General features: G+C 40.5%; 1 protein-coding gene across 1 annotated transcript in view; it reads left to right on the top strand.

Moving 5' to 3' along the window:
* The window catches only part of NIPAL2 (NIPA like domain containing 2), a 49,491-nt gene extending 23,446 nt beyond the window's left edge, over window positions 1-26,045 (top strand). The window contains 8 exon segments of the mRNA XM_064647862.1: window positions 6,205-6,264; window positions 8,244-8,365; window positions 13,431-13,527; window positions 17,631-17,766; window positions 20,158-20,246; window positions 22,040-22,103; window positions 23,414-23,508; window positions 23,817-26,045. Coding sequence (XP_064503932.1) covers window positions 6,205-6,264; window positions 8,244-8,365; window positions 13,431-13,527; window positions 17,631-17,766; window positions 20,158-20,246; window positions 22,040-22,103; window positions 23,414-23,508; window positions 23,817-23,911 — 758 coding nt within the window. The 3' untranslated portion in view covers window positions 23,912-26,045.
* Window positions 26,046-27,608: the final 1,563 nt, after the last annotated feature.

Genomic DNA, 27,608 nt, shown 5'->3' on the forward strand with positions numbered 1-27,608 from the left:
CATCTGTTCAGGGTTTTAAATAGTTTGAGAAGACAGCAGTTGTTTTCTTCAAGAGGATAAATTAGTAAATTTTAATTTAAAAGTGGAGGAGTAATACATGTTTGATGTGATCATTAAGAAACTTTTTATACTTAAAAAATAAAAATCATGTTTTACATGTAGCTCGGGTAATTTTAGGCAGCAGTGTTTTTTAGCTCATCATCTTGCTTTTGCCTGCAGAAATAGCTTGGAGGTGGAGGGATTGGGGTGGTAGAGGCCAATGGCATTTGAGATCATTTCTTTTGCAGTTTTCATCATGCTGTAGAGAGTTTCTTTACACTTAACTCACTTAGACTGACATTGCTGAGATCCTTTTGCATTTTTTATGTGCTCTTCGTAAATAGCTGTGGGGCAAGAAATTGCTTTAGGCTTTGAATATTGATAACACGATGGTACTTTGGAAAGATCCTCAGACATTCCTGTAAAAGTGGATTTCACCCACTCCGTGTAATGTAACATCTTTGTGGCCCAAGAACTTGGAATTTTGAGGACTCTGTTGCTAATGATATCTGGGAAACATTCACCAAACTATTCTTTAAAATACTTTTTTTGTACTCATCTAGAAGATGCAACAAAAGAATTCTCAAAGTTTTTCCTTCTCTCTGCAGTTTTTATGTCCTATAATCCAAGTTCCAGAATTAAGCTCACCTTATTAGTCTCTCTTTTGAGCAATTCCTCTGATATTTTCAATGTTTGTGTTCTTTTTTTAATCAGGTCACATCTCCAGATGTAACTGGCAGCAACTGCGTCCTCATAACTTGAGCACTGCTCAACAGATTTAGGTCAAAATCAACTGGATGAACTTAAACTGCTTGATTACATGGAAGCAGACCCTTAAGTGGGCATAAAACAGAGTAAATGCTTGGTCTCGAAGTGAAACGCTGTTGCACAAACTGGGAGAGGTGCAATAGTCTTTGAATCATGGCTGGTGCTCCTCCTTTGGTATTTCATCCAGACCACCAGTGAAATGGGGACAAAATATTCTGCTAAATGGGTAGTTTTAAATGCCTTTACCTGACTGAATCAGTTACACTTAACAAAATGAACATTTGAGGCAAATATTAAATTTGGTGTGGTTTTTTTTTTAAACTATTAGAGAAGACAGAAGTAGTACAGGCAGTCTATGCATTTATGAAGAGAACCAAATGTTTTCTAAATCACACAGAAAGCTCATCTAGGAATCAAAAAGAGGAAAAGGAAGTATATACTACTATTTGAAGCTATGATCGATTGTGAAAGAAATTATATGGTGTAAGACTTGACAAAAAAAGACGTAAAAAGGTCATATTCATAAATAGCCTTAGTATCAGGAAAACAGCTTGGTAGTAAAATATACCTTTTTTTAAATAGTTATGGGTAGGAAAAATAAATGATGGACACTCATTTGAATTTTTAAGGCTGGATTGGACAAATACAGAAAATATACACTATGAATCAGTGTATATTTTCTACCTCTTAACTTCTCCTATTGCGTATTATCCCTTTCTTAAAGAAACCAACAAGAAACAATCCTAACTGCAGCTTCCATGTCTAGGATGCAGAGGAGTTATTTTGTGAGCTGGATTCTCACCATTCATTGTCTGCTAGTTGCAGAACCCACACATCACAGGGCTCTTTATTTCTGTTTGTGCTGGAGAAAACGTACATATGGAGATAATTGTAAATGATCACTCTCCTAAGAGAATGAGCAGCTGACTGAGCTATGTGTAGCACCATGACAGCCTTCCCTCAAGGCACTTAATTGCACACCATGAAGAAACTCATTTTTTTTAATCATTTTTTCGATTTAAATTGAAATTTGCATGCTGCAGTGAATATATGTTCATTCAATAATGTGAATATATAATCATTCAATATATAGTAAATATATATACATTCAGTAATGAATGTAAAACAGCCTAGTTTATGCTCATGTATGAAAAGATGTTGTTTCAACATAAAAATTAAGCTCCTGAACAAACTCTTTTTTCCCATTTATCACCCAAGAGTTTTTATTTATCATTATTTTGATATAGTGTCAAGTCATATTTTCCCTTTGAGTTTAATGAGCATTCAGAAAGGCTTTGTCATAGAGATACAGGCATTTTACAGGACCTATTTACTTCTCAAATTATGGATATTACTATAAGCATGCAATCAAGGCATGAAACAAACTCAAGGATTACATTAGGATGTGTTGGTTCTGTAATGTTTAATCTTTAACAGATCATCTTGCAGATTTTCTGCCCTTCTCTTGATCTAGCAGGCGACCACTCTCAGTGGGAATGGGAGTTGGATCTGTGCCTACTTTTGAAAGTTTTACCTTAAAAATTAGTTAAAAAGCCAAAAATAGTTCTGATTCACCCAACAGCATACAAGTCTTCTCAGATGACCAGGAATGTAGTCTTTGCTCTGATGATTTAAAGGCTGACAATCCAGGCTTAGAATTGTGCACGTGTTGTGTTCCCTAAACCGGTGGTTCAAAACTAGCAAGGCTTCAGAACAATGATAAATCATTTGTTTTGTTGCCGAGCTGTTGCCAGCTTACTCTTTGACACAGTTTTTATGTCTGCATTTCTGTATTCTATTGCTGACCAATTAAAAAAACCCAAACCAACAGAGACTATTTTTCACTTTGACATGGATCTCAATCTCTAACTGTCTATAGGTTTGGGGGTTTTTTTTGTTTTAAAAAAGGCAAAAAAAACCCAGTTGCAAAGATATATTAATACTTTGCAGCACATCAATTGCCCAAGTTCCTCCTCTGTTCACTCACAGAGTTGAACATAATGTTCAGTAACTTATTTCTCACATCACTATAATGGTGAAGGAGGAGGAGAAGGAGGCACACAGTTTCTGTGACAGAGGGAGAACAAAAGGACTCTGGCATGGGAAAAGGAAAATTGGGACTGGGTGGTAGGAAGTTAGACTCGTGCTGTGGTTATAGGGTGAAATCAAGGTGAAGGGAAAGTGGCCTAGGAGGAAAGTGTGAGGGAATAACATCACTGGTAGTGGGTAGGAAAGGTGGGAACATGCAAAGCATCTCCCTTGTGATCTGAGGGATGGTGGGAAAGAAATGGAGAGTCTGGAGAGTTTCAGCAGGGATGCATTTAGGAACTGAATTTGGGATACAGTAAGTGCTTAAATCCATATATCTGGTAGGCTTAGTTGTAGCCTCTGGATGCCCACTTACTCTCCTGCCAAGAGTTCAAGGGCTCTAGGGTAAGTCAAGTTAGAAGGAACCTTGGAAAGTCCCTAACACAACCTCCTGCTCACAGCAGGATAAGCTTGGAGGCCATCCAACAGAAAGGAGATGGCAGGGAGTATGTGTTGGCCATTTAACATATTGTCTTTACCTTTTCTGGAGGAGTTAATGTCTCAAGCAGCTGAATGCACTTGAGGCTGAGTGGGAGCTCAAGGGAGTTAAGGAGGAGGAGCAGAACAGCTGGGAGGGCTATGCATTTCTTGCTGGATTCCTGGGATACAGTTTGGTGTCTGCCATTTATCCTGCCAGCCAAGGAAAGCTGCAAAGCCAACAGAATTGAAAACCAGAAAACACCAGCCTGCATACCTGCAACTCACAGGCTCCCTCCATATCCCTCCTCCCAGGCCCACCTGGTTTCTTTGCTTTAACTTGATCCATCCCTACCTCAAAAATTGAAGAATATGAAAGACTATCTGAAAGCCAAACTTGGGAGCTTAAAACCAAGAAAATTAAGAAAATGAAAGTAAATTAAAATATTTTGTTAGCCAGTGTGTTCTCTTGGCTGTGCTACCATAACTTGCTTAAAATTCAGCCCTGGAGGTAATAGCCAGAGTTTGCCAGGCTTCTGATCAGTCACAAATGTCTTCTAACATCTCATCAGATCTGTGTAACCATTCTCTGCTTCTTCTCTTAGATTTATCCCCTTTGCTTTTCTTCTTCACTGGAATATATATGGAGCACTGGCAGTTTATCCACAGGGACAGTTGTCTTTTGTGTTCAGAGTATCTCCTAGGTCTTACTCTCCTCACCTTGGTTTTTCACCTCCTCCTGTACTTCAGTTTTTCCTCTAATCCCAGATGGTCTAATATATGTTCTTCAAACCTCTGCTATTTTTAGATTCCTCTACATATTAGTCTACATCATAAAGAGCATTAATTATACATACATTCTGTTGAGCTCATGTTCATTGGTGCATTACCAGCTATCTCTGGAGAAGGAGCTGGCTGCATTTGAATGCATTATTAAAGTGGATGACAGGCTGAGTGACAAGTTTCATTATCTGGCTCCATTCCTGTACCTCCTTGTGCCCACTGCCAGCCTCAGAGGTTGTGGTCCCTCCAAGCTGCCATTTGTCATCTGCAGAGTATTGAGCTCTGAAAATCTGGACATAACTTGTCTCACCCCAGATTGAATGCCAGCAGTGAAATTGAACCCTAGATTGCATTTGCTAGATCTCTGCTGAATGTAGAGAGCCCCGACAAGGGAGTACTCAAAAAAAAAAAAAAAAAAAAAATCACTAAGGTATCAGTGATTTAAGCAACAGGTCTTTGCTGTGACACTGACTGCCTAGGTGGGTGGGCTGAGGTGGGTTTTGGGAAAGCTATGAAAGCAGGGCGACAGAGCAGTAATTAATTCCTGCACTGTCTTGGATGATGCTACTTCTTTCCTGGTTTTTGTCCTCTCTTTTTTTCTAAAGCTAGGTAGCTCTGCTATTACCAGTGTTGCCTGGATACCACCAACGTCTTTGCTCCAGCAAAGTTATCACTGAAACGTTGAAGAAAACTGTGTCAAGCACCTTATTTTCTGTGAGGCATTTTCAGTTCAAGATTCTTTTATTGCACTTATTAATTTGTATAGGTCTCCATCACTCTTGATACGGTTTAACTTTGTGACTTCTGCTACATCTGATTTTCTGCTGACTGGATAACACAGACATGATGCTGAACTCCTTTTCTCTGTTTATGTCTTGGTATGTACCTCTCCAGATTTATCTAGAGTACATCTACTAGCTAATCACAAATTAAATTTTCCATCAGAACAATAGAGGTAATGATGCAAAGATAGTTGCAAAAAGGTTGAAATGTTGTTTCGAGAATAAAACAATAATTTCGCATTGTGGGCAGGAACAGAGCTCTTGTAACAGCATCCCATGACTTAAGTTCAGTGTGTGCCTTCACCATTCCTCCTGGGCAGAGACTTTCTTTGAGGTTTCTAAATGAATCCAACATTACTGATGCACCTCTCCCAAAGGACTTTCCTCATCTCTTTTACATAGGAGCTATCCAGCTTCTTTTGCTTCTTTTTAGAAGTAGATGCTCTAATGTTGTATGCTGTAATGGAGCCACCTCTCCCAGGTGGCCAACATTTTAAGTACAAACTCCTTCTTTCCTCTCTAGCACATGTCCACGTTGGATTGCTTATCAGAAATCCTGGCCCTACCACTGCTGCTGCTCACCTGTGTGCTACTTCCCATTCTAAACGGGCAGGGCTAGGAGCTGGCAGAGGGCAGATGCAAGAGCTGAACAAGGGACAGAGTTTTCCAGGAAATGGGACATCATTTTCAGAGCTCACTTCTGGTTTTCTCCTTCCTCAGTACAAGTCCCTCTGGAAGAGCATGGGCAATGCTCCCATACGGTACATATGTGGGGCTTTCTACCTGTTTGTTAGCAGACATCATGACCACTCTATTAGTTCATATTCAATGCTATGCTTTTGCAGTGGCTTTCTTCCTCTCAGTTGTACTGCAGTTACTTTACTTATAAGCCTCTAAAGAAGCAGAATTTTATTGTTCCATGATGCAGTGTGCCCTGAGCAAGTCCATATAGTGAGTTGGTAGCAGAAACAGTTGGGGAGTGAAACAGTAAGGCTGATTGGTGCCTTTTCCTGGTGTTTCCACGTATGACTGAATCAGAGCAATTTAAGCAGTGTCTGCTTGGGAGATGGAAAGTGTATTACATCTTTTCAACCACGTAAGAGCCTGCTGGATATATCTGAAATATTACAAAAACGGAGCATTTGCTGGTTGTAGGAATGGACTCCTGGTTGTTTATATCATGATATGGTGCAACAACAATAGTTATGAGATATATTTAAACTTGGCCCAAGGCAGCTTTTTGCTATAGCACTTGATATTATAACATATATATATATATATATATATATATACACATATATAAAAGGTCTTTATATTTCTATTCCAGGTAGTGCATTTATTTCTGTCTTTTTCCTAAAGAAGACCATGAAGACTGCTGATATATTGGGTAAGTAAGCATTTGCTAATATGGACATGTGTGCTGCCATATGCTTAGCAAGCTGTAACTCTCACATAGCCCCCCACCTTCACACTCCCACTTTCCCGAGCAAGTGTTTCAAGGCAGATACTTTCACAACTGGGAAGAAGTGATAAAAAGAGAGAGAATCTTCAGTGCATGAGGATAAGACTGCATTCCCAAATCCTCTGCTCTTCCAACCATAATTCATTCCTTATGTGTCCTTACTGCTCAAATTTATTTTCATTTTCTATTTTTGCCTCTGAGGTTGTCTTTAGTATTATCTTTATGAGTATAACACAGTTTTAATAAAAACAGGGAAGTTATTGAGTTACTCATTCAAATATAAGATTTTTTTTCTTACTGCATAGACTTCGCACAAAAATTCAAGCTCAATTAAAAGTGATAACTTCCATTTAGGTATTAATTTTATCACTTCAAAGAACAAATAATCATGTTGCCAAGTGTTTTGTTGAGAAATGTGGTCTTCACTCTAAAAGCGTGCCAACTTTTTGTCTGTGTCCCAGATTTTTTTGCATATCAAAACTGCCCACCTTGAACACAACAATACTGAGAGACAAGCACATTTCAGGGTTTGGGCTTTACACCAAGCCATCTCAGCTGGGACAGCACACCTGATGCAGGGCACCTGATATTTCTGTGCTCTCCTAACATCTCTAGGCCTGATTGTCCAAACTATAGTGAGGACAGCTGTTCTCATGAATGTTTCAGAGAGATCTGTTCAGTATCATTCCAGGAATACTATATACTATTTATTTAGGTTTGGAATCCAAGTTTGCCAGCTCAGCTGCTACATTCAAAACTCCCCCTCCCTTCACTGATCATGTTTCCCTTATGGCCTTATACACTGTGTGTTGCTTTAACTTGTGTTCAGCACTGATTTATTTTATTTCTGTGAGTTTGACTTTGCAAGAAGGATTTAACAATGTCGCTACATTCCATAGGAATGAGCTGTATGATGGGAAATATGGTGATGGTTTTGCAAGCACATAAATATAGAACAGTTCTGCTTTTCCAAAGGAACTGTGCGAGATAACAGTGCCAGCAAAGCCCTCCGGATGTGCTTTGTTTTGTATTCCTGAGCCTTGTATTCCACACCAATTTATAGGTTTGCCAAGAATTTTAAGGATTACTTGAAGAAAAATTGATTAGCTAATATCTTCCTTAATCCAATACAGTTTATGAGCTCAGGATCGGCTCACTTATATCTTGATACTTCAGTGAACATCTGTGTTTGTCAGCTGGATGTCCACAAGGCAGAACTTCCAGATTTTTATTAAAAGTACAGTAATGCAAGTTCGACCTTGAAAAGGGGCCCTGGCAACCTAGTGGCTGAATAATCTTTGGAAATCAAGCTTTTATAAAACAGTTCATAGGCCTGCAAATACAACAGGGAGTGGCCAAAATGTTGGCCTCACAGCAGCTTCACATAAGCATTGGACTGGAACATATGTGTTGCATCTAATATTTCCAGGGCAGGTTGATATCTGGTGCGGATCTCAGTGGCCACACTGACTTTGGGAGAGTTACATATGTTTACGCTGGTTAATGATCTAGCTGACTGCACCAGTAAGCAATTTGTCCTTTCAGTTTAGGCTAAGTTTATGTGATGTGCTTTGTGCCTGTGAGAAATACAAAGAATTGATTCTGCTTTGTCATACCCTTGGTTTTAGAGTTGAGAATATTTGAAAATGCTTTGTTGAGTTGGAACCCAAAATTACACGGCTTTACTGACAACTTTTTTCACATTTCCAAAATTCTCCGAGTCTTTAATAAAAATTAGACTAGATAAGACCACAAATGCAAGACAATCCAATTACCTAAGCACAGATCTGCTTTAACGGACTTAAATGTTTTTCTAGAAACCATTTCCAAATCATCTGGAGAGCAAGGATGACCATGATTGCCAAATACTGTATTACCAAAATAATGTATCCTTTTCTTTAAAGGTGGAACACTGACAGTAACAGGGACATACTTGTTGGTGACATTTGCTCCAAATGTACCTCAAGAGCTCACAGCAAGACAAGTACAGAATTACTTAGTGAGCTGGCCTTTTTTGGTATATTCAGTGAGTATCTGATTCTTACTACTCCCTAAATCAGAAAAACTGGTATTATGGGGCCTTTAACAGCATTATGAATTAGTGGTAGAAAAACTGCTCATGGCAATAAATTGTGTGATTTTCATAAGAAAGTATCTGGGTCATCATCCTTGTCCCCTGCAGCACCAGAAGCTGTCTTTTGAGCTACATGCCAGGGGAAGGTCATAGTCGTGCAGGATTAACAAGAATGGAAAGATTTGGGGGTTTGGGGATATTGAGGGAAAAACTGAATATTGGTACTGCTTATATTTCCTATGTATGTGTTCATGCCACTCTGTCTGCATGTACAGCTAAGTTACAGGGCTTGTCTGGAATGTGATGGAATTGTGCTTTTAAAAAAAGGCTATGCAGACTCTTGGTCCTTCTTTTTCTATTCTTATCACTCTGTTTTGTCCCCATGTTGTTAAGCCTGGCTGAAAGGAGCTTTGTATGGAATTGAGATGTGAAGGGGTGGCCTGCTTTAACCTGAGTTAGAATTCAAATACAAAAATACCATTTTGATTAAAGTATCTGTGTACAAACTTCAAATGCCATATGTCTTCTTTGATGTATTTAATTAGCATCAGAAACAAGACCAGAGAGTGTGGGAGGAATTTCTGTCTCTCTTTTCCTCTGGAAAGTTGAAAATGTTTTCCTCCAGCTGAATGTAAAAGACGCAATATAGGAGCTTCAGAAGCAGTTACTTTTTTCCCAGTAAAGTGACTCACTTGAATTAGATTCTTAGTGCCCAGGCTTTTCTTGGTAGGACACTCAGTTAGAAAGCCACTGAGTAGACAGTTTGAGGACCTTAATCTTTTAGCCAACCTCCAGACTTTACATACATCTAGATATCCATGAGACTACTGATTAAGGGCAAATTACACGCTACCATAAAAAAAATGTTGATCCTCTCTTTCAGTTTGTTGTGCATTTTAAAGATCCTGAAAGATGATGATACAGCTCAATGGAAGAAATTAATGTTCATGTTGTATAAATCACAACATGCACTTTCAATCAGGCAGTAGAGAGGCTTTTGAAAGCAGTGCCCAAGAGTTTTGGGGTACTCAAAAAGGGTTGCTTCAGCCTCCACAAGAGCTTCAGCAAGTCCATACAATCAGCACAGTGAGAGGGACTTCTTTAGGAGAGGGTTCAGAAGAGGGATCTCAGTGCTCACTGGAGGACCCTCTCTCTTTCCTACTGAATATCCCCCTCTACCATGCAGTTTCACCTTTAGATGATAATGCCTGGCATTTTAGGCACTGATTTTAAATTGTTGATTCACTCATTTGTATAGAAATGGTGGAGAGAGAAAACTCTCCATTCACACCCAGTGACACCAGAAATTTCTAGGTGACATGCCATTCACATTTTTTTGAAACCAACAGGTTGCTAGAAAAGGGCTTTTCCCCATCTGAGGACTTTTTTTACTTTGTTTTTGAAAAGTTTGTAAGAACACAACTGAATGTCTAGGAAGACTGTGCTGTATTCTTCTTAGATAACATTATAAGGAAGTGGTAGGTAACTCTTGGACTTTTTCCCCCTCTTCTCTCTTTTCCATGCCTCAGCCAGCATCTAATTTTATATGTACAGGATGGGTCGTAGGGAGGGATGGAGTAAGTACACAGCAAATCTTGTTGAATCAACAATATATCAGTCTTTATTTGTTCCTTCTGCTCCCTAGATTCATCTGTGTTGGGCTTCTTCTCTCCAAAGAAAAGGGAGGGAGGAGTGAAAGGTTCCACAAGAGACTGTGAGATACCAGACTGATTATCTTTGTATGCTGCTGGAAAATCAACCAAACCATGTTGTACACATTCTCTTTGGGCAGGGAGCTAGCTATTCATAATTGTTTGTAAAATGCCTAGCACAGGTTGGCTCTTAAGATGCAAAAAAGTGCAGCAGAAGTTGCAGAGTTTTCAGTATAAATATATAGTGAGGAGACAGTTCAGAAGTATAACGCAGTCCAACAGTCTTTCTAAAAGTAGCCCCAAAGTGTTGTCTGCTGAGAAACACAAAGCCCCAATGGTACAAAATGTTCTCTGTGGGTGGTAAACCATCCCTATGTGGCATTCCACTGTCATATTGTGCAGAAATAGCCTCCAGTTCCCTCAAGACAACTTTGAGTCACCTTCTGAGACTTTGCAGTAGCATAATCATGTCTGAGCAAGAATGACTAGCCTAGCTTGTTTTTCTCTCTTTTGCTTATGTGCACTTTGAGTCACTACAGATAACATAAATTATAGAGGAAGCTCTTAGGTTTCCCTAAACAGAAGCATAGTAACTATTGGGTTGTTAATATTTAATCTCTGCAAAATCAGGTTCAAAGCATTTCTGCTTTTCTTTCAAAGTGCCTAGAAGACCCTCTTGGTTTATTGGTCCTTATGTTGCTGTATATGCCGGGAAAACACTTGAGGCAGACAGTGTGGTATTTTGTTCTGGTGCCTTCTGATAATGCTCAGAAAGATGAAAAACATCATGATTATAAAAAAATGTTGATGAGATGAGGGCTTGAGGAGACTTCTGTAGAGGTTAGTTACAGCAGCCAAGATCATTGTAAAACAGGTCACGTTCCTTCAATTCCTCTAAACAGAATATGTGAAGCCAATATATCTACGCACTTCCCATTCCTGGAGTTCATATTTAACACTGCTACAGCTATGAGAGCAAGTACTGTTTTTGGGTAGTTCTCAGGAGACAATCACAGGCAACAGCTGAGACACCCCAGGAGGGCTCCTGTCTGTGTGAGGTCCTGCTAGGAGCCATGCATTCTGCTTGCAGTGTGACTTAATTGTCACAGATTCTCCTTTGTCTTGTGCTTAAAGGTGGCCTGTTGGTGGTTCACCAAGCAGCAAAGAACCATGGAAGAATAGTTTGGCTGTTGGGCAACACTAGGTGAGAACTAATGTTTGAATTTCATGCTTAGTAGGTGAGACTTGGCAGAGCTGAATAAACTTAAATAGCAGCCCTGAAAAGCAAACATCATTTTTTCTCCCTAGGTTTGGCCACAGGACTGCCATCTCTGTCCCTACACCACTTCTGCTCTTGGGGCTTCCTCAGGAGGCAGAAGCAGACATGAACACAGATCTGTGCACCCCTTCAAGAGCTGCCATCAGGGACTCTTATGTCCTTTTGATCATTTTTCTTGGTTGTTTCCTTTCCGGAGTGAGTTTTCTTGGTGGGTTTGTTTGCTTTTAAGCAAGATGAGATCACAGTGGAGCTTTTTGGTAGCTTTAGCAAGAGAAGAGCTGATGATAGGATGAGGATCAACAGAAGGCTGATGGACAGAGCCTGCTGTGGTGTCCTGGTTCAGTCAAGGATTGTACTGCTTGGCAATACCTGCCAGTCAGGGGGTAGGAGTGAGGTGGAAGAGGGAGTGGAATGCCAGAGCTGCTGTGATGGAACAGTTTGAGCCAGTGACTGTCCCTTGCCTTGGTTTTGGATGATTATTCTTGCATAGTTTGAAATCTAAGTGACAGGGCAGATGATGATGCTTCCCCTGCTGGGATCATCTAGAGGATATAAAATGAATCAGTGGCTGCCTGCAGTAGGGTTGTCTCATGGGTTTCGGTACACTCTAGGGCAACCAGACCAAGGGTGAGGTGACTGGTGCTCAGGTTTGCCCTGGCAGGGGAAGCAGATCTCACAGTGCTGTGTCACCTGGTGCCATCGCACACCATCCTGTGTGCTAGTCCTGGACTTGTGTGTCATGGAAAAGAATGCCTAAGGCGTCTCTGGAACTCCTTTCTTAGCCTGGATATCTTTCTGAGTGAGGAGTATTTATTTAGCACATCTTTCTTCTATTCTGTTATCAATTTTTCACTATCAAAATAGCAATTGAAGCTATTTGGAGGTTGTTGTAGGTGCAGCCTGATAATGTGGTATTCTGCGCTGGCCCTAATATGTGTTTGCCAGTGGCATGAAGAGCAAATCTGCTAACTTTTACTTCTCTCAAGTTCCCTTAAAGCCCTGTCAGAGTTTTCCACAGGGAGGCCAAGATGAACTCACCTGTCTGCAGATCTTAACATGTATTCTGCCTCGGTTCCTGATTTAGACATACCCAGTGTTGCACTGTTAAATAAAGCTGGGGAGGCTGGCCAAGTTACTTACTGTGAGACTGAAATTTCTCTTTCTTTGTGCTGTCTCAAAGGCTACCAGGCTTCTGAGCACTTTTCAGTGCAAAAGTCTATCATCCCTGTTTTCATAAGTCTGCTGGGCCTCACAGAAGCTTTATGACTCTTGCATTTGTTGCTTTCTTTAGGCATAGAGGGGGAGAATACGCACACTTTTGAGATGGCAAAAGGCAAGAGTTACTGAGGGAATCTGCAGAGACAAATTAAGAGCAAGTCAGTAAATTTAGCTGTCTGTCATTTAGCTGTCATAGCTGTTATTGAAGGAGCAAAACCAGACCATGCATGATGTAGGTAAAGCTGCTTCAGCAGCTGCAATTGCAGCTGCAGTGTGGTCTGTTGGTTGCCATTGAGATTTGCAAGGTAAGTTTCTGTCAGGTACCTTCGATTTGAGAACTACTATGTGAAATAAATGCTTTCCTCCTTATGATGTATGGCAGAAAATTTGAATAAAATTCTGAGGAGAGTTTTTAGTAGAAATGGTGAGAGGGGCAAAAAGGGTAGGATAAATGAGCTTGCACATGGCAAAGTGTGACACTGAGAATATTAAAGGTAAAAGCAGAGACTGCTCTATCTTTAGCTAAGTGCTTTACTCCACAGGAATTATAAACAGAGTTTCTGTAAGAATTATTACAATAAATATGGGTACCTTTGCTGTCACATTAAAAAAGTCTTCTCAACATTACCAGTGATAAAATATAGATAGAAGTGCAAAAAGAAAAACTAAAGAAATAAGAAATGCTCAGTTTAAATTTTGCTATAATAGGAAAGATAAATGACAATAATTGTTTGATAGCTCAGTCAACCGGCAATAAAATTATTTTTTAGCAGAAGGTGCAATGAAAAGTGATGTGACATCTCAGTCTTTGAATGAAGCATTTATTACATAGTTTCACAGCTCTAACTTTCTTCTCTTTTATTTTCAGATCTTAGAAATTTTAATATTCTGCATTCTTCTCTATTTTTACAAAAGAAAGGCTGTGAAACACATCGTGGTTTTGTTAATGATGGTAGCGCTACTGGGTAAGAACATATTATTCACTTTAATGTTCCTGTCTGTTACTTGATAATTCCTTGTCACTCAGTCTCAGCTAGTTTAGATTGGGGCCATTTCAAAGCGGTGGGCTGAAGGAGAAACATTTGAAACATTTCACATGATTTTTACTGGGGTCTCTTTTTGGAGAAAAAATCTGATTATGAAACACAGTTTCTATGCTTATTGATGGGAGTATTTCCTTTTGCAGATACCTTGAAATTAATATGCTATGTGGAATGGTATTCTGAAGCCTTTTTTTAGATAACACTTTAGGTTTAGATCCTGGGAAAGTGGACTGTTTGAAACTTTGTTTTGGAGAGCAGGCTGTGAAAATCAGTTCTTTAAAACAGAGCAGCTTAAGACCTTGTAAGCACTCCTTAAACAAATGCAGTGATATGCTGTGACTGTACAACAACTTTTCTTTGAATTATCGATGACTATTGTCTATGTTGCATATGCAACATTTAATATTTTACCACCTTTCCAGAAGCATAACAAGAACTCAGTGGGCCACTGAAGTTTGTGGGCCACTGTCACCACAATCAATAACCAGAGAAATAGGGAAGTCACTTTATCAGGTAGCTTTCAATAAAGTTAAACTTGAATCAGTTTTGAGAAATGTCAGAAGGTTATCTCTGAAGCTCCACTGCTTATATTAAGAATTTTCACCACCCCATGTGACAAATTGTCCAGTCCTTGTCGCTTCTCCATGAAAGCCTCATGGGACACCACAAGTCTTTGGTTGAAGTGAAAAGTGCTTGAACTGTGTTGTTCAAGTAAAAGGTCATTCTCTCAGTTCAGTGAATGCATGTATTAGTTTGCAAAGACTCATAAAGCACATTTCTAATGGAGATGATCGTGAGGGTTTTGATAAAACAGAATTTCACTAAGGTTTGCCAGGTACAAAATTTGGACTTGACTGAATGTGAAAAACCGTCACAGCTTTATTAACTATCTTCCTTCAGATACCTGAGTGGTTTCTTAGTCAGCTCAAAAGCTCAAATCTTTAGAACAACTTTTTGGGATAGTCTTCCCATATAGGTTTCCCAGTACTAGGAACATTAGGATCTGTAGCTCTGCAGAAGCATCGAAGGATGTCCACGCTCCCTGTATGAGGCAGAGATGGAAGAGCTCCAAAAGTCTGAGGTCTAACTGTTCCACTACTCCTGGTTTGCAGGAGGGAAGTGTGAGTCTAACCATTCCCCAGCTCCTAGCCCAGAGCGTGGCAGCTTTGGCAGAGCTCTCCTGAGCTGCTCTGCAGCTTCCAGCACTGCTATGAGGAGTGTGAAGCACTGTGCACTCCTAAGCACTCCTGAGTGGATCCACCCTCCTTGTTGCGTAGCTGGAAGCCTGAAGATCTCCAGGTGGGCTCCTACACCTCCCTGCCACAGTTCTGGGCAGGCCCACCGTGATGGCTGCCCCAAGCAAGGTCAACACACAGCTCCAGGAGACCTGGGTGGTTCATCTGTGTAGCCCTGCACGCTTATTTTGCTGTGGAGCCTGCCAGCCCTGATGCTGCCAATGTGAAAGGGACACTTGGAGATGCTGAACAGCAGCAGGGCTGCAAACCTGTGGCCTGGCAGGCACTAACTACAGCTTGGTAGTCAGGCTGCAAACAACCAAAAACACAATTTCAGCTGGTGGCTGCTGAGGTTTTGGTGAGCATATGCAGCTTGAGGAAAAATTTGTTATTACTTCTGCTCTATTAAAAAAGACGCAAACAAACAAATCCTGGTTTATGGGAAGTTCTGAAATACTGATATTTCCCTTGAAGATGAAATACATGATTTCATCTGACTCTGGTTCCTGCAGCTGTGCTGGTGCCTCGCAGTCCCCACGAAGTTACACCTAGAGCCTTCTCTTTGGTCTCCAACCTTTCTGCTGAGCAAAGTGATGGAGGGGTTGAGAAATTGCCCAGTAACTTTGCTCCCAGCTGTGACCTTCTCTCTGACACATGACCCTTCGAAGGCCCTGCCTGCTGGAGGAGTAGATGAAGCTTGGGGTCCTGTTGGAAGCTTGGGCAAGGGAATTTCATCTTTTTCTGTTCAGATACATTCCTAGTGGAGTGTTCATACAGATGTAAATTAAATGTAGAAAGGTTTCTTTAAAGAGAGAGCAGCCCTTGTGTTTCACTGGATATGCAAGCTACTTTCATCATGAAGAAAATACAGAGATGATCATAAAATCTGAAAACATTTTGCTTAGTACAACTGCAAATTCATTTGGTGAGAATTATCTTACCTCATGTATATACTGAAAGTTATCATAAGTTTGAGGGGACATATTTCAGATTAAAGTGAGATTTCAGAGTTTTCTGCCCTAACAGCTGGAAAGTGACATCATTTGTTACACTAGCCTTGAGGGGAGTTCGTTACAACAGAGAAACGAAAACCATTTTCTAGGTTTTGAAACTTATTCCAGAGCTAATTTAGCAAAAAAGACCATTCCACTTTTCAAAGAAACTAAACCAACCAACAAAACAAACAAACGAAAACCCCCGGTGCTTTCTTTTCTGCCTTATTAAAATTATAAGGCATGGAAACTGCCCTTTCGTCAGAAAAAAAATGTCAGGAATCTGCTCTTAGGTGGACAGTTCAAACTACTGATTTTTACCTATAAGTGTTCTTTTAAAATAATAACTCCCCCATATTACAGAGCAAATCTCAATTTTTATGTGCACTGCTTGTTGGGGCTTGAGTGTATTTTTGACTTTGTATCATACCATTTGCACTACTGCAGACCAGCATTTGACCTCTGCTTGGTGTTACAGCTGTGTTTGTTAAACCACTTCACCTGTTTCCATTACAGAGAAAGAAGTGAAGCACTTGGTGAAAATGTTGTTATGAAAACAGTGAATTTCATGGTGGTGAACAGGATCATCACAAGATGTGTGCAACTCTTAAACTCTCCCTGAACTTTTTGGACTTGCTAAAAGAAAAATGCTTACAATCAAAACCACAGACCTGAATTCATTCTTTTTCCCCCACCTTTTCTCCCAACCTTGGCCTGAACTTTTTGCACAGTGCAGGTCTCCTTGCCAATCTGAATGTTGCAGTTACAGGAGGATGAATTAGACCACTGAAATCCAACACTCCTCAACTCTGCACGAGGGTGGAACTGGATCCCAGCTGGGGAACGGTGCTCCTGACAATTAATTACCTTTCTTCAAAGGTCATCTCTGAAGCCTGACTCTTCTTAAAATTTTTAGTTTCTTTTGGATTTGTTACATTTTATTTGCAGTAATCACAGCCTACTTGGGTTAGGCTGTGATTCAACAAACCAATAGCCCACTCCAAAAGAAAATCTAAAGTAACTCTCAGCTCCTTTTCTAAAAGACCTGTCTTGCAAGACTTCTGTGAACTGCTGACATGTGTTAAAACCGTTGCCTGATGTCTGAGATATGTTTGTGGTGATGCAATGAGAGTGATTCAATGAATTGACAACACCCTACTGAAATATTCTGTTCTATTGGCTAAGTCCTGTAAATGTTCTTAAGAGCCCCACCCCTGAAAAAAAGTGCAGACCTCTGTGTTGGTTGTGTGCCCTCCATACATAACTCATGGGGAGAGTTAGGAGCTTTGGGATGTGATCCCAGAAGTCAGCTTTGGCGAGCTTTGGCCAGCTCCCACCTCAGTAGAGAAATCCTGAAGGTGAAGAGTTATTTTAGGTTGCCAATGTCACATGCAGGCTGCTATTAAGAGGTGTCCTAACTGCTTTGAGCAGATAACCAGACCTCTCAGACCTCTCCTGAATAATGCAACATGGGCTCCAAATTAGCAGCTGGAGCTAAGTAAAGCATGTCTAGAAGTCAAGGGGGCTGTTGTACCACCTCCAACTGGTAGTCCAATGTGCTCCAAAAACTTAAAAGCAAAACACAAAGCACACATGGAGCTAAGGCCACTTTGGGTTTTGACGTAGCTTAGCAAGTGTTTATAAAATTATACACTTGGTTTTAGGTGCCCAAATCCTACCTGTCTTATTTTAGGTAATCAGACCTCTGGCTCTGACCTGGAACCTTGTCCTCTCTCCCTCGTGCTCTGAGGTTACTGCTGTGAATCCTGCCCTGCTAATCTATCCCCTTCTCTTTCAGCATCAATGACTGTCATCGCTGTAAAGGCTGTGTCCAGTATGATAACACTATCTGTGAAGGGGAAGATGCAGCTAACTTATTCCATTTTCTATATCATGGTTGCTTTAATGGCAAGTTCTTGTGCTTTCCAAGTCAAGTAAGTGACCTTCTGCTTATCTCCTAACCTTCATACACATTTTATCTGTGAGTTTTATTTGGTACTGATAATTATTCCAGATACAAGTCGCATTTTGAGGCAACAAATTCCTGGCAGAGCCTTGACAGATACATTTATTGTCTCCAACTGATGGTATTGCTTATTTAGGCTTTATTTCTTAGTTTATTATTGATTGTTATAGATGCTACCTCCTCTCCTTATCACCTTCTACAAGGTCTTCCCAAATTTGCTTGACTAGTTTTGGCACAGGTCTTAACTTATTAAATGAAATTTATGTTTGTGTAATCTTTTGGGGGTTACGTTTAGAAATCTTTATTACTGAATAATCAAATGGCCATGTTATCCTCATTATGCATGTCTTCTCTCCAGCTTTATGTCACCAGTCAGACTGAAGAAGAGAGTTTATCCGAATTTTCTCCCTGCCTCTGTTAAATCTGCATCTTGCACTTTGCTATCCTGTATGTCTGTACCTTTCTAGGAAATAGTTAACTTTTGGTGTGCAGGGGACATCCAAGTTTTCCCTGCAGGCCTCTGGTCTGTTAAAGGATTGGTTTATGCTTCTTTTGCTGGGTATGGCAGCGTGGTAAAATGTCTCTTACAGCTGAACAGAGTGTCTGTTTCCTTTATGCCTGTCCCTCTGCTTCAGGTGCTGATAGCATCATTCAGTAATCTCATCTAGACTGCTCCAGTGTAAGCCTGAGTATTTACTTGCATGATTATTTTCCGGTAGAAGAGCCAACCCAGCTTTTTCATGGCAGAACATACCATTCCCATGTGGAATCAGAAAGTCCATGCATTATTATGCAGTGACTCTCCATGGCTGACTCAGGAACTCCCCTGTAGCAGATTATAGAGTGATTTACATCCAGCTTGTCTTCACTGGAAGAACAGCTCTGGGCATTTAAAACAGGAAGTAAGAGCTTGGTAGATAGGAAGCTTCTGAATTAACCTCCATCTTTCCAGTTTTTCTTTATTTCTTTTGCTGGGCCAAAATTAAAACAGAAGTGAAATGTGCCCATTTCATTCCCTGGGCTGAGTGCCTTTCTCTCTTCTCTCTTGGATGCATTTTCTAATGGGGACAGTACTGTCAGAATAAATTTTTCATTTTATTTGTTTCCTCATTTTATTTGATTGTCATGTGTTAGCTCAGAACAGGCTGTGCTGGAACGATCTCCTGGATCCAGCACTGGGCCTTGGTATCATTGTTTTAGTTCCTGTGACCAAGTTTGTTGCAAATGGGAGAAAATAATGAGGTGTTTTCAATGACTTCAAAATCCTGACTATCCTGTGGATATGTAGGATTTTTTTATTTTTAAAGCACCATGGAGACTGTTCAACAGTTGCTAAAATAACTATGCAATTGCTTTAATGGCTAAAACAGATCCAAGCTTGGATTTTTACCGTGCACATATATTGCACCAGTGAAACATTTAAATGTGGTTCTTTTTATAGGTTAGAATATACTCTGAAGGCTCCTGATTTTTCTCTTTTGGTCTGAAATGCACTGTTCACATAACAAAGTATCTTCTGGTGCATCCACAAGTTCACACTCATGGTTGATCACTCTATGGGTAAATGTTGACAGCTGTGGTCTCTGTGAAAGTGAGTTAATTGCTTTGCCTTTTCGATCTGCTGATGCAGACTGTGCAGGCTACTCCATGGCCAGTTTCTTGACCCTGCAGGTCTGTGTGCAGTGTATGCTGCTGTGGTCCTGCACACTCTTGGTCATGAATGTGGTGAGGATTCATGTTGCCTTTCTGAAGACGACAGCAGAGAGTTTCCAACCCAAGGAGCACAGGCTTGGAGCTATCTTCCTGGACTTTCCCGGCAGGACAGAATGTTTCTGGGGTGTGATTGCATGGATAAATATACAAATAGGTGTTTCAGCCAAGCTGGATGGAGCATTAGCAGCAATGTTGACTTCAGCAAAGTGAAACAGTTCCTACAAGAACTCACTCACATGTTCATGTTTGTGCTGTAAATATACCCTTACACAACCTGTTTAAATTAGAGCAACTTGTCCCTGGCTGCTTGCAGGCAGCACTGCTTCCAAGAACCGATGCAGACCATAAGAAATAATACCCTAGCATTCCTGCCTTATCTGTGGCAGACAAAATTTTTCCAAAAATGCTTAAAAAAAATATCCATCGATAGCCCATGGCCAGAAGGATTCATGCCAACTCTCTTGTGTCTTGTTTGTACTCTGCAGAGTCAAAACCAGAAAGTAAATTCAATACATGTATGCTAGTTAGGGCTATTGGGGTAAGAAACAGTCACATTTATTGTTAAACTGACATAAGGTGGCTTAACCTGACTTAAAGTACAAGGAACCTCTTGTAGGCATGAGGCGTAATAATGCTTGTCTTGCAGGTTCTTGAATCAAGCAATGCATCTGTATGAAGCAACAGCAGTTGTGCCCATTAATTTTGTGTTTTTCACCACCAGTGCCATCATTTCAGGTTTGTTTCCAGCCTTCTGCCTCTACACAATGATGTTCTAAACATCACGTTTTCAAAAATTACTACCTGTGAACAGGAACCCAAACCAGCCATGGTTTTTCTCTTCACAAAAAGCTTTTCCTAAGTCACAGGTGTTTAAGTTCTGAAAAATAAACAAGTTCACAACTTCTGAAGCAAAATAAATGGCAGGGATGTTGGAACTAGATTATCTTTAAGGTCCCCTTCCAACACAAACCTATTTTCTATGAAAAACAATCAAATTCTAGCTCTTCCAGAATAGATATGTGTGATTTACTGTGTCTTGCTGGCTTACTAGAAGTACCTGCATTTATCCTAGCCTCATCTTGACATCCAGTAAATGCGTTTACCATGTGCACACCAGCCTCTCTGTATACGAACTGGTAGAGTAATTTTAATGGCCTGGCAAACTACTCAAATGACAACCAGCTGTGTTTCATAGTAGTTAGCGTATATTCTGTTTCAGAAGGTGGAATTCTGGGTTAAGTGAAGGAAATAAAATTACTCCAAAGACTTTTTAAGCATTTAACATTTTATTCTGGGTGAGAACTTTGAACTCAGCATTGTTAAAGAGGGACTGCAAATCTTGGAAATGGTGCGCAGCATCAGAACATGAGCAGGGAGGACGATTGAGATGCTGTATCAGCAATGAGCCAAAATGATCATGTTGTTAGAACATTTATGACTCATTTTAACACACACTGGGGGCTTTCCTGTCATTGCTGTGCAGAGTTTCTCATGCAGAGCTGCCATTAATGAGAAGGGAGTTAGCTTCACGCACAGATTGCCTCAGCACCTGTGTTAGAAGAGACCTACACTTTGTGACTGAGAGAAGACTTGTGCCAAAAAGGGGTTGCATTCCTATGGCCATATGGGAAGTTTGGCCTGGTGCCTCCTTAAGAGATCAAGTACCTATTCAGGAATGGCTTAATAGCTTTGAGACTGGATACACATGTATTTGCACCAGGTTAGTTAAACCAGTGTAGGGCTTAGAAGAACAACCTCTGCTGAATCTTGCTGGGCTGCTCATAGAAGGTATCTTGTCTCGTGCCACCCCCATCCCCAGTTACAGCCTTTGAAGACACAGTCACACTTCAGCTGCACTGGTTCACACTGGTGTTTCTAAGCAAAACTATGCTCATCAGTGGTTTAAAGCTAATATACTTGGCTGCTAATCGGGGCAGCTGAGATCCAGATACACATCTGGTTCTGTCACCTCCACTACAGAGGTGCTAATTCCTGGAAGAGGGGTGACCAGAAAGAGCTAGTGATCCCTTCAGCCAGAAAGATTTGGCAAACTTGTCTGCTGGAGCCCTTAACTTGGTATAAACATGAGGGACACAGTTAATTATTGAAAATCTGTTCCCAATTGGAGTTAAGATGTCCGCATGGTCTGTTGGAGTATCTTAACGAAATCCATGAAGAACCTCTTAGCTATATTGGTATGTCTTTGCTTGTGAATAAGACCTTGAGTTTGACCTGCATAAAAACTGTTGCTGACAATGCAAAAAATACGTGCATCCGTGCAGTTACTAACCCAGCACATGTTCCAACCTGATTGACTAAATCTTCACCAGTCCCATGCAGTATCTTGAAAAAGCCTAGATTATAGAATATAGGCACATAAAGTGAACACATCACAATGTGCATTAATACCTTATTTGGGATTTTTTTGCTCCGTTTAAGCATGACACTGCTCCTGACCCTCCCAGCTGTAATTCATATCACTTGGAAGCCAGTCAAGATCTGCAATTCTTGTTTCTGTCACATTCCAGGGGTCATATTTTATCGGGAATTCCAAAGTGCAGCTTTCCTGAGTGTGTTCATGTTTCTGTTCGGGTAAGTGTATCAGCCTAAAATCTGCACTGTTTCAGTTTGTACTGAAACACCATTGCCTTGTGCCTTCTTTTCTCAGTAAGAAGAAACCTGCCTTGTTATTAAAATATTATGGAAAAGCCATTATAGCAGGATAAAAAAACACTAAAAAAAAAGATTGATGTCTGTGCTTTGGGAGTTTGGAGCCCGGTTTTGAATCCAAATATGTAAAAATGTGAGACACTTATGAACTACTAATCTCATGATGGAATGAAAAACCAGCAGCATGTGTTGCTCCAGCAGGAAGAAGAAATCACTGCTCTCCACCAAATATCAAGTTACAGGGGGTTCTTTTACAACTGTGAGACATCTCCTCCCATGTTACCTTCCAGTTGTGTGTCTGCTGCTGCTAGGCATGGGCAACTATATGAGCTGCTTGCCTATAAGGGAATAATATAATAACTCTCTCCCACCTTCCTGTGTCAAGAAAGACACAGTGTGCCTGCAGAAGAATTCAGAGCACGCTAAATAAATTCCTGAAGAATGGCCTAGGTGTTATGAGAGCAGAAACCTTCTCCTGGCTCTCAGCACCATAAAAACTTTTGGGACAGGGGACAGTTACTTGATAATGGGTGTGAGATGGTTAAAAGCATCTCAGAGAACTACTGGAGGTGTCTCGCCACAGTGCTGTCAAATAAATGGGGCTGATAGCTACAGACATCATCTTCTTCTGCAGTTGGGCTGGAGTAGGTGCACACAACTGCTGTCTTGTCTGACTGCAGACAAAAAAAGAGACAAAAACTGGAGATGAGCAACCATGTATTTGGCAAATAGGAATTAGGAGTTGTGTGTCCAACATAGAGCGGATAGAAGATTTGTCCAACCATAGCAGTTTTTCACTGCTTCTGGCTTGCAGCTTGCCCCTGAGACACACAGTCAAATGAGAAAAACAAGAGAGATGTTGATTGCCTGCAGCTAGACTGAGTTGTTAATGAAATTGCACATGCTAGAACGCTAGTTTGGATGCTCCGTGAAGATTTGCTCAGGGATTCAAATGTTGTGGTCTCACACTCACAGGCATTTGATTAGGTATATATTGCTGACAGTGTAATTTTGGCTGTGGAGCCTTTGGAACTGATAATAAAGCTTCAGGAGGCAAAAAATAGACTGAAAGAAAGCCCAAGATGAATTTATAGAGCTGCCAGGAAGAAGTGTTTCTTTATAAACTCAGCAACTTGTATTTGGAAGTCCTTGAAAAAGAAACATGGAAAGAAATTCTCATCTCAGATGCAGCGAACTGCTTCTAATGATACTCTGCCACTGTTATTTTGCAGGTGTCTACTGTCTTTCCTTGGTGTGTTTATAATTGCAAGAAATAAAAAAGAGGAGCGTTTACAAATTCCTTTTATTGACTGTGGACATATTCCTGGTACGTAGGGCTTTTTTTCTGTCTCTGTTTAAATGAGGTATCTGATAATGGGATGACCTAGGAGAATTGAGTCACGGATGTGCTCTAGTCATATTTAATAAATATACTGTTCCCTTAATTTCTATTCCTGTTCCCAACAGATTTTTCAAAGAATTTTTCAGAGTTTTTTCAAACTATTGTTACCAGTCAAATGAAAACAATGATTACTAGAGCAAAGAATGTTTAAATGATGGATTGATGGGGGATTTGTTTTATTAAAATTCTTTACAGAGTTCTTGTTTTTCCCTTCTCTCACCACATTTCCTTAGGACACAAACTGACAGGGAAAATTCAACCAGATTCTCACAGTTCATGCTATGGCACACTGAATAAGGAAGATGACTTGGTGAAAAGTCAAAGCTGAAAGAAGAAAGGACCTTACTTGTCAACTAACAGGAGGAATACCACTGGAACAAGGCACAGCAGCACTTTTTTGTTGAACATAAGTACACATTGAACTCCTGTATGTTGATGAGTCATAGCATTATTTAATCCTAGTTAATTTATCCTGTGATTCTACCAAATGGATTCTAAATATAAAGGAAGCCTTAAGAAAAACTAAATAACCATTAATGATACAGAATATTCTCCTAGTATCAATGCCTCTCGGGGATATTTTTAGAGTCTTAATTGCCTTGAAATGCAAATAGGCACAGAACAGGATTATAAAAATTCCCCTTTGAAACCCCTCAGATCTGTGTAGATGCTTAAAGACAAAGGTGGGAAATGAGAACTTTCATAAGTGACTTCAAAGTATTCTGCTGTATGTACAATTCCTTTTAAATCTGTTCCTTCCTGTTCAGGAGTCAAAGCTGTGGGCATATATACAGTGGACACAAATAGGTAAACACAAAGAATTTTGGATTATACGTAGAGGGACAATCCTGATTATCTCCTACCATCAGATTGATTCTCTTATGTTCCAAGGAAATAAACACTTGTGTGAGGAGGAGGAAGAGAATATTTGCCATAAACATAGGCACACATCTGAGGTGCCCAGCCAAGGCAGGTCTAGGGAATTATGCTTGACGTTTTGCATCCCTCGAGAAGAGTCCTGTGCACTGGGCTCTATGACCTGTTAGCATAGTCTGTTCTGAGTTTAGCTTCTTTTTCAGCAAAAGCAGGTTTTAGTGAAGAAAGCACATAGCTCTTCAAAGGAAGTGGGGTAACCAGGCTCCCTCTCTTGATGTGTCTTGGAAAAATATTCCTAAAAAAGAAAAGTAGGGCAGCTCCTTCTTACCACTGCTAAAGCTGTGTGAGGAAAGGCTGTAAAAAACAGAACCACAAAGAGTCACGGTAACTGTACCACTTTTTCTTCATTAAATGGTAGTGTCTCCACATTGATTTAAAGAGCCAGAAGTGATGGGAAAGATGGCAATACAGGCTCTGTATTCAGATTTAGGAGGTCTTTGTGTCCCTCAGTCCCAGATGCCCAGCAAAAAAAAGCTTCTTCTGGGCATTCATCGTGGGTCCACTTAACCCTGCCTGATAGTACTGATACACCTCAGCCAGCACAGTGGGGAGCAGACACATCCTCTGCATAAAAACTTAAAGTGCTCTTGAAAAATGTGCATGTCTTGTTTTAGGTTTAAATTAATCTGCAGTAATGGATAGGGGCCATAGACTGTGTGTATTTTGTTTCAGTGAGATAAGAGGAAATGAGGTCTCTTTTTCTTTCTCAAATAATTTTTTATTTAATTTTAAAATAGCTACAGTTGAAGATCCATAAGGCAATTTAATTTCAAATGCTACAAAGCACACACAGAGCTGCAGTTTTTCCTGTGGAGCAATGGCCCAGGAACTAGGGCATGTGGGGACTTGTGAAGCTGTTTTTCAATATGGACCTTTCCCAGCTGACACAGGACAAGGCTCTGTGTCTGCACCTTACTTGTGCTAGCTGCCTGGCTTGGCCTTCCTTTCCCCTCTTACAGCTTGAGTTGAAGTTTCTAAAGCTTAAATAAAAATTTTTAAAAGTACATTATTTTCAGGTGCTTTCTCCAGGGAGTAAGAGCATGCCTCTCTCTTTCTTTTGCAAGTCAAATTTAAGCTTCTTTCTAAGTCTCAAGTGAGAGTGTGTGCTAAAGATGGAAATAGGAGGCCTACAGACTTTTGTTCCATGACCTGGAAAACAAATGAGTGAAAGGGTTTGGTTTTGTTGCTTTTGTAAATGATTGGCCTTGGACATCTTTCCGAAATCTGTTTCCATGACTCAGGAGGTCTGGAGGAGGTAATAAAGGTTACCAGGTATAGGATTTTCTCTTTAGAGTAAGAAATCAAATGTAAAAATCTGTGGCAAAAGTTATTATTTATTTTATATTTCTGTATTTCTTCTTGAACAATGCTTTTTTTTTTTCTTCCTATGGGTTTATACTAAAAATATAAGGGTTAAAATGTTGTCTTTAAACCCTAACATATTTGAAAGTAATTTATGGAGCAAAACACTGGTGAGAATTATATGCAATTAAAAGTTGTGATTTGACACGGTCTTTGAAACTCAAGTACGTTTCAACTAATTAATATATTACAAGATCAGAAAAACTCAGTGATGAGAATTCATTACTGCTCTGCCAAGAAAGGGACATGACTTGTTTCAAGAATCAGTTTCTAATCAATGCTGTTTTCAGATTCTGCTTGCCATACTTAGGTAGCAAACACCACAGACAAAGCAAAAGCCTTTGCACTGGAATACTAAACCATCTCTGAAGCCCTTCTCTTTAATAATGAGTTATTTTTGTGTAACATTTTTCCTGATATCAAAAATGTGAGCTAGATAATAAGCTGCAAAACTTGCACCTGCAGACTGAATTTTCCTGAACAGATCCTCCATGGGATATGCAGAAATCAAACCTGGGGAAGGCATGGTGGGCAGGCAGCATCCCATGTGGTCCTCCAGGCTCCAGCTTGGGATTTTTGAGAGACCAGAACCAGGAGTACTCGTTTAATGCTTGTTCCACTGCTGGTCATGCTGCAGCAAGAGATGAAGTATTAACTGGCCATGGGCCTGGAAATGGGAGCTCTGGAGTAGAGCGAGGATGTTTAATTTTTGCTGTAAAATATCAGGATGCATTTACCAAATGGTTTCAGCTGGCAAAAAATAAGTGACCTTTGGACTGGATTTGTCTATCTGCCGATGGTAGGGGCCTGGTGTTCTCCTGGCAGGCTGATTGCCTGCTCCTCCCTACAGCCCAACTTTTGGCAGCATCATGCTTTTCATGTAAGGGCACTGGTTACCTAAAAACAAAGGAAAGAGGCTGGACATTATAAGGGCTTGAGTTTCTGTGCTTTGAAGCTATGGTTTCATGCACTTGGCAAGCTGCTTGAATGGTTCAGCGCTGCTGAAAGACTCATCCTCTTTTTCCTGGATGTGAGGTCCTGTGGCTTCCTGTGAGCCAGTTCAGCTAACCCATCCTGCAGACACAATCTGTATCCTTCTTGCTGGGATAGCTCTCTGAGCTGAGGCAACTGACTGGAGAGTATGGTGGGAAGGATGTGAAAAGGAGGAGAAGGAGTGAGACCTCTCTTCTTCAGGGGGAACTATTACATTATTTCTCTCCTGAGGAGATTCTCTATACAGCAAGCATTCTGCTAAGATCACTCTTCATGTATCACCATAACCCAAATACAGTTATGAGCTTCTTGAAGAACTTTTAAGTGTCTGAATCCTGAAACAAAACCATGAGCCAGAGAACTGGCTTCTGTATAGTGAGCGATATGTGGCCCCAAAGGGGGCTGAGATAGGCAGCTCGTGACACCAGCAGTGTCTCAGGGTCAACTAGAAGCCCAGACATGTGTCTGACTATGAATGATTCTGAGGATTAATTTTTTTATTTCCAATGACTGTTTGCTATAAACAGTGCTGGAAGGGTGGACTGAAAAGTCTTCTGAACTCAAAATGGTCTCACTCTTGTGATCTCTCCTTCCAGCCCACTTTATGCAGGATCGTTGGTTGCTTGCAGAGAAAAGTGTTGCCTCTGATAACACTGGGGTGCAGATGATTAGGCTGAGCTGTCTTTCAGTTTGCCCTTTTGTTACTGTCCTCTAAGACTTGGCATTTTTCTTGT

The sequence above is a fragment of the Pseudopipra pipra genome, chromosome 1 (genome assembly GCF_036250125.1).
Source record: "Pseudopipra pipra isolate bDixPip1 chromosome 1, bDixPip1.hap1, whole genome shotgun sequence".
Classification (NCBI taxonomy): domain Eukaryota; kingdom Metazoa; phylum Chordata; class Aves; order Passeriformes; family Pipridae; genus Pseudopipra; species Pseudopipra pipra.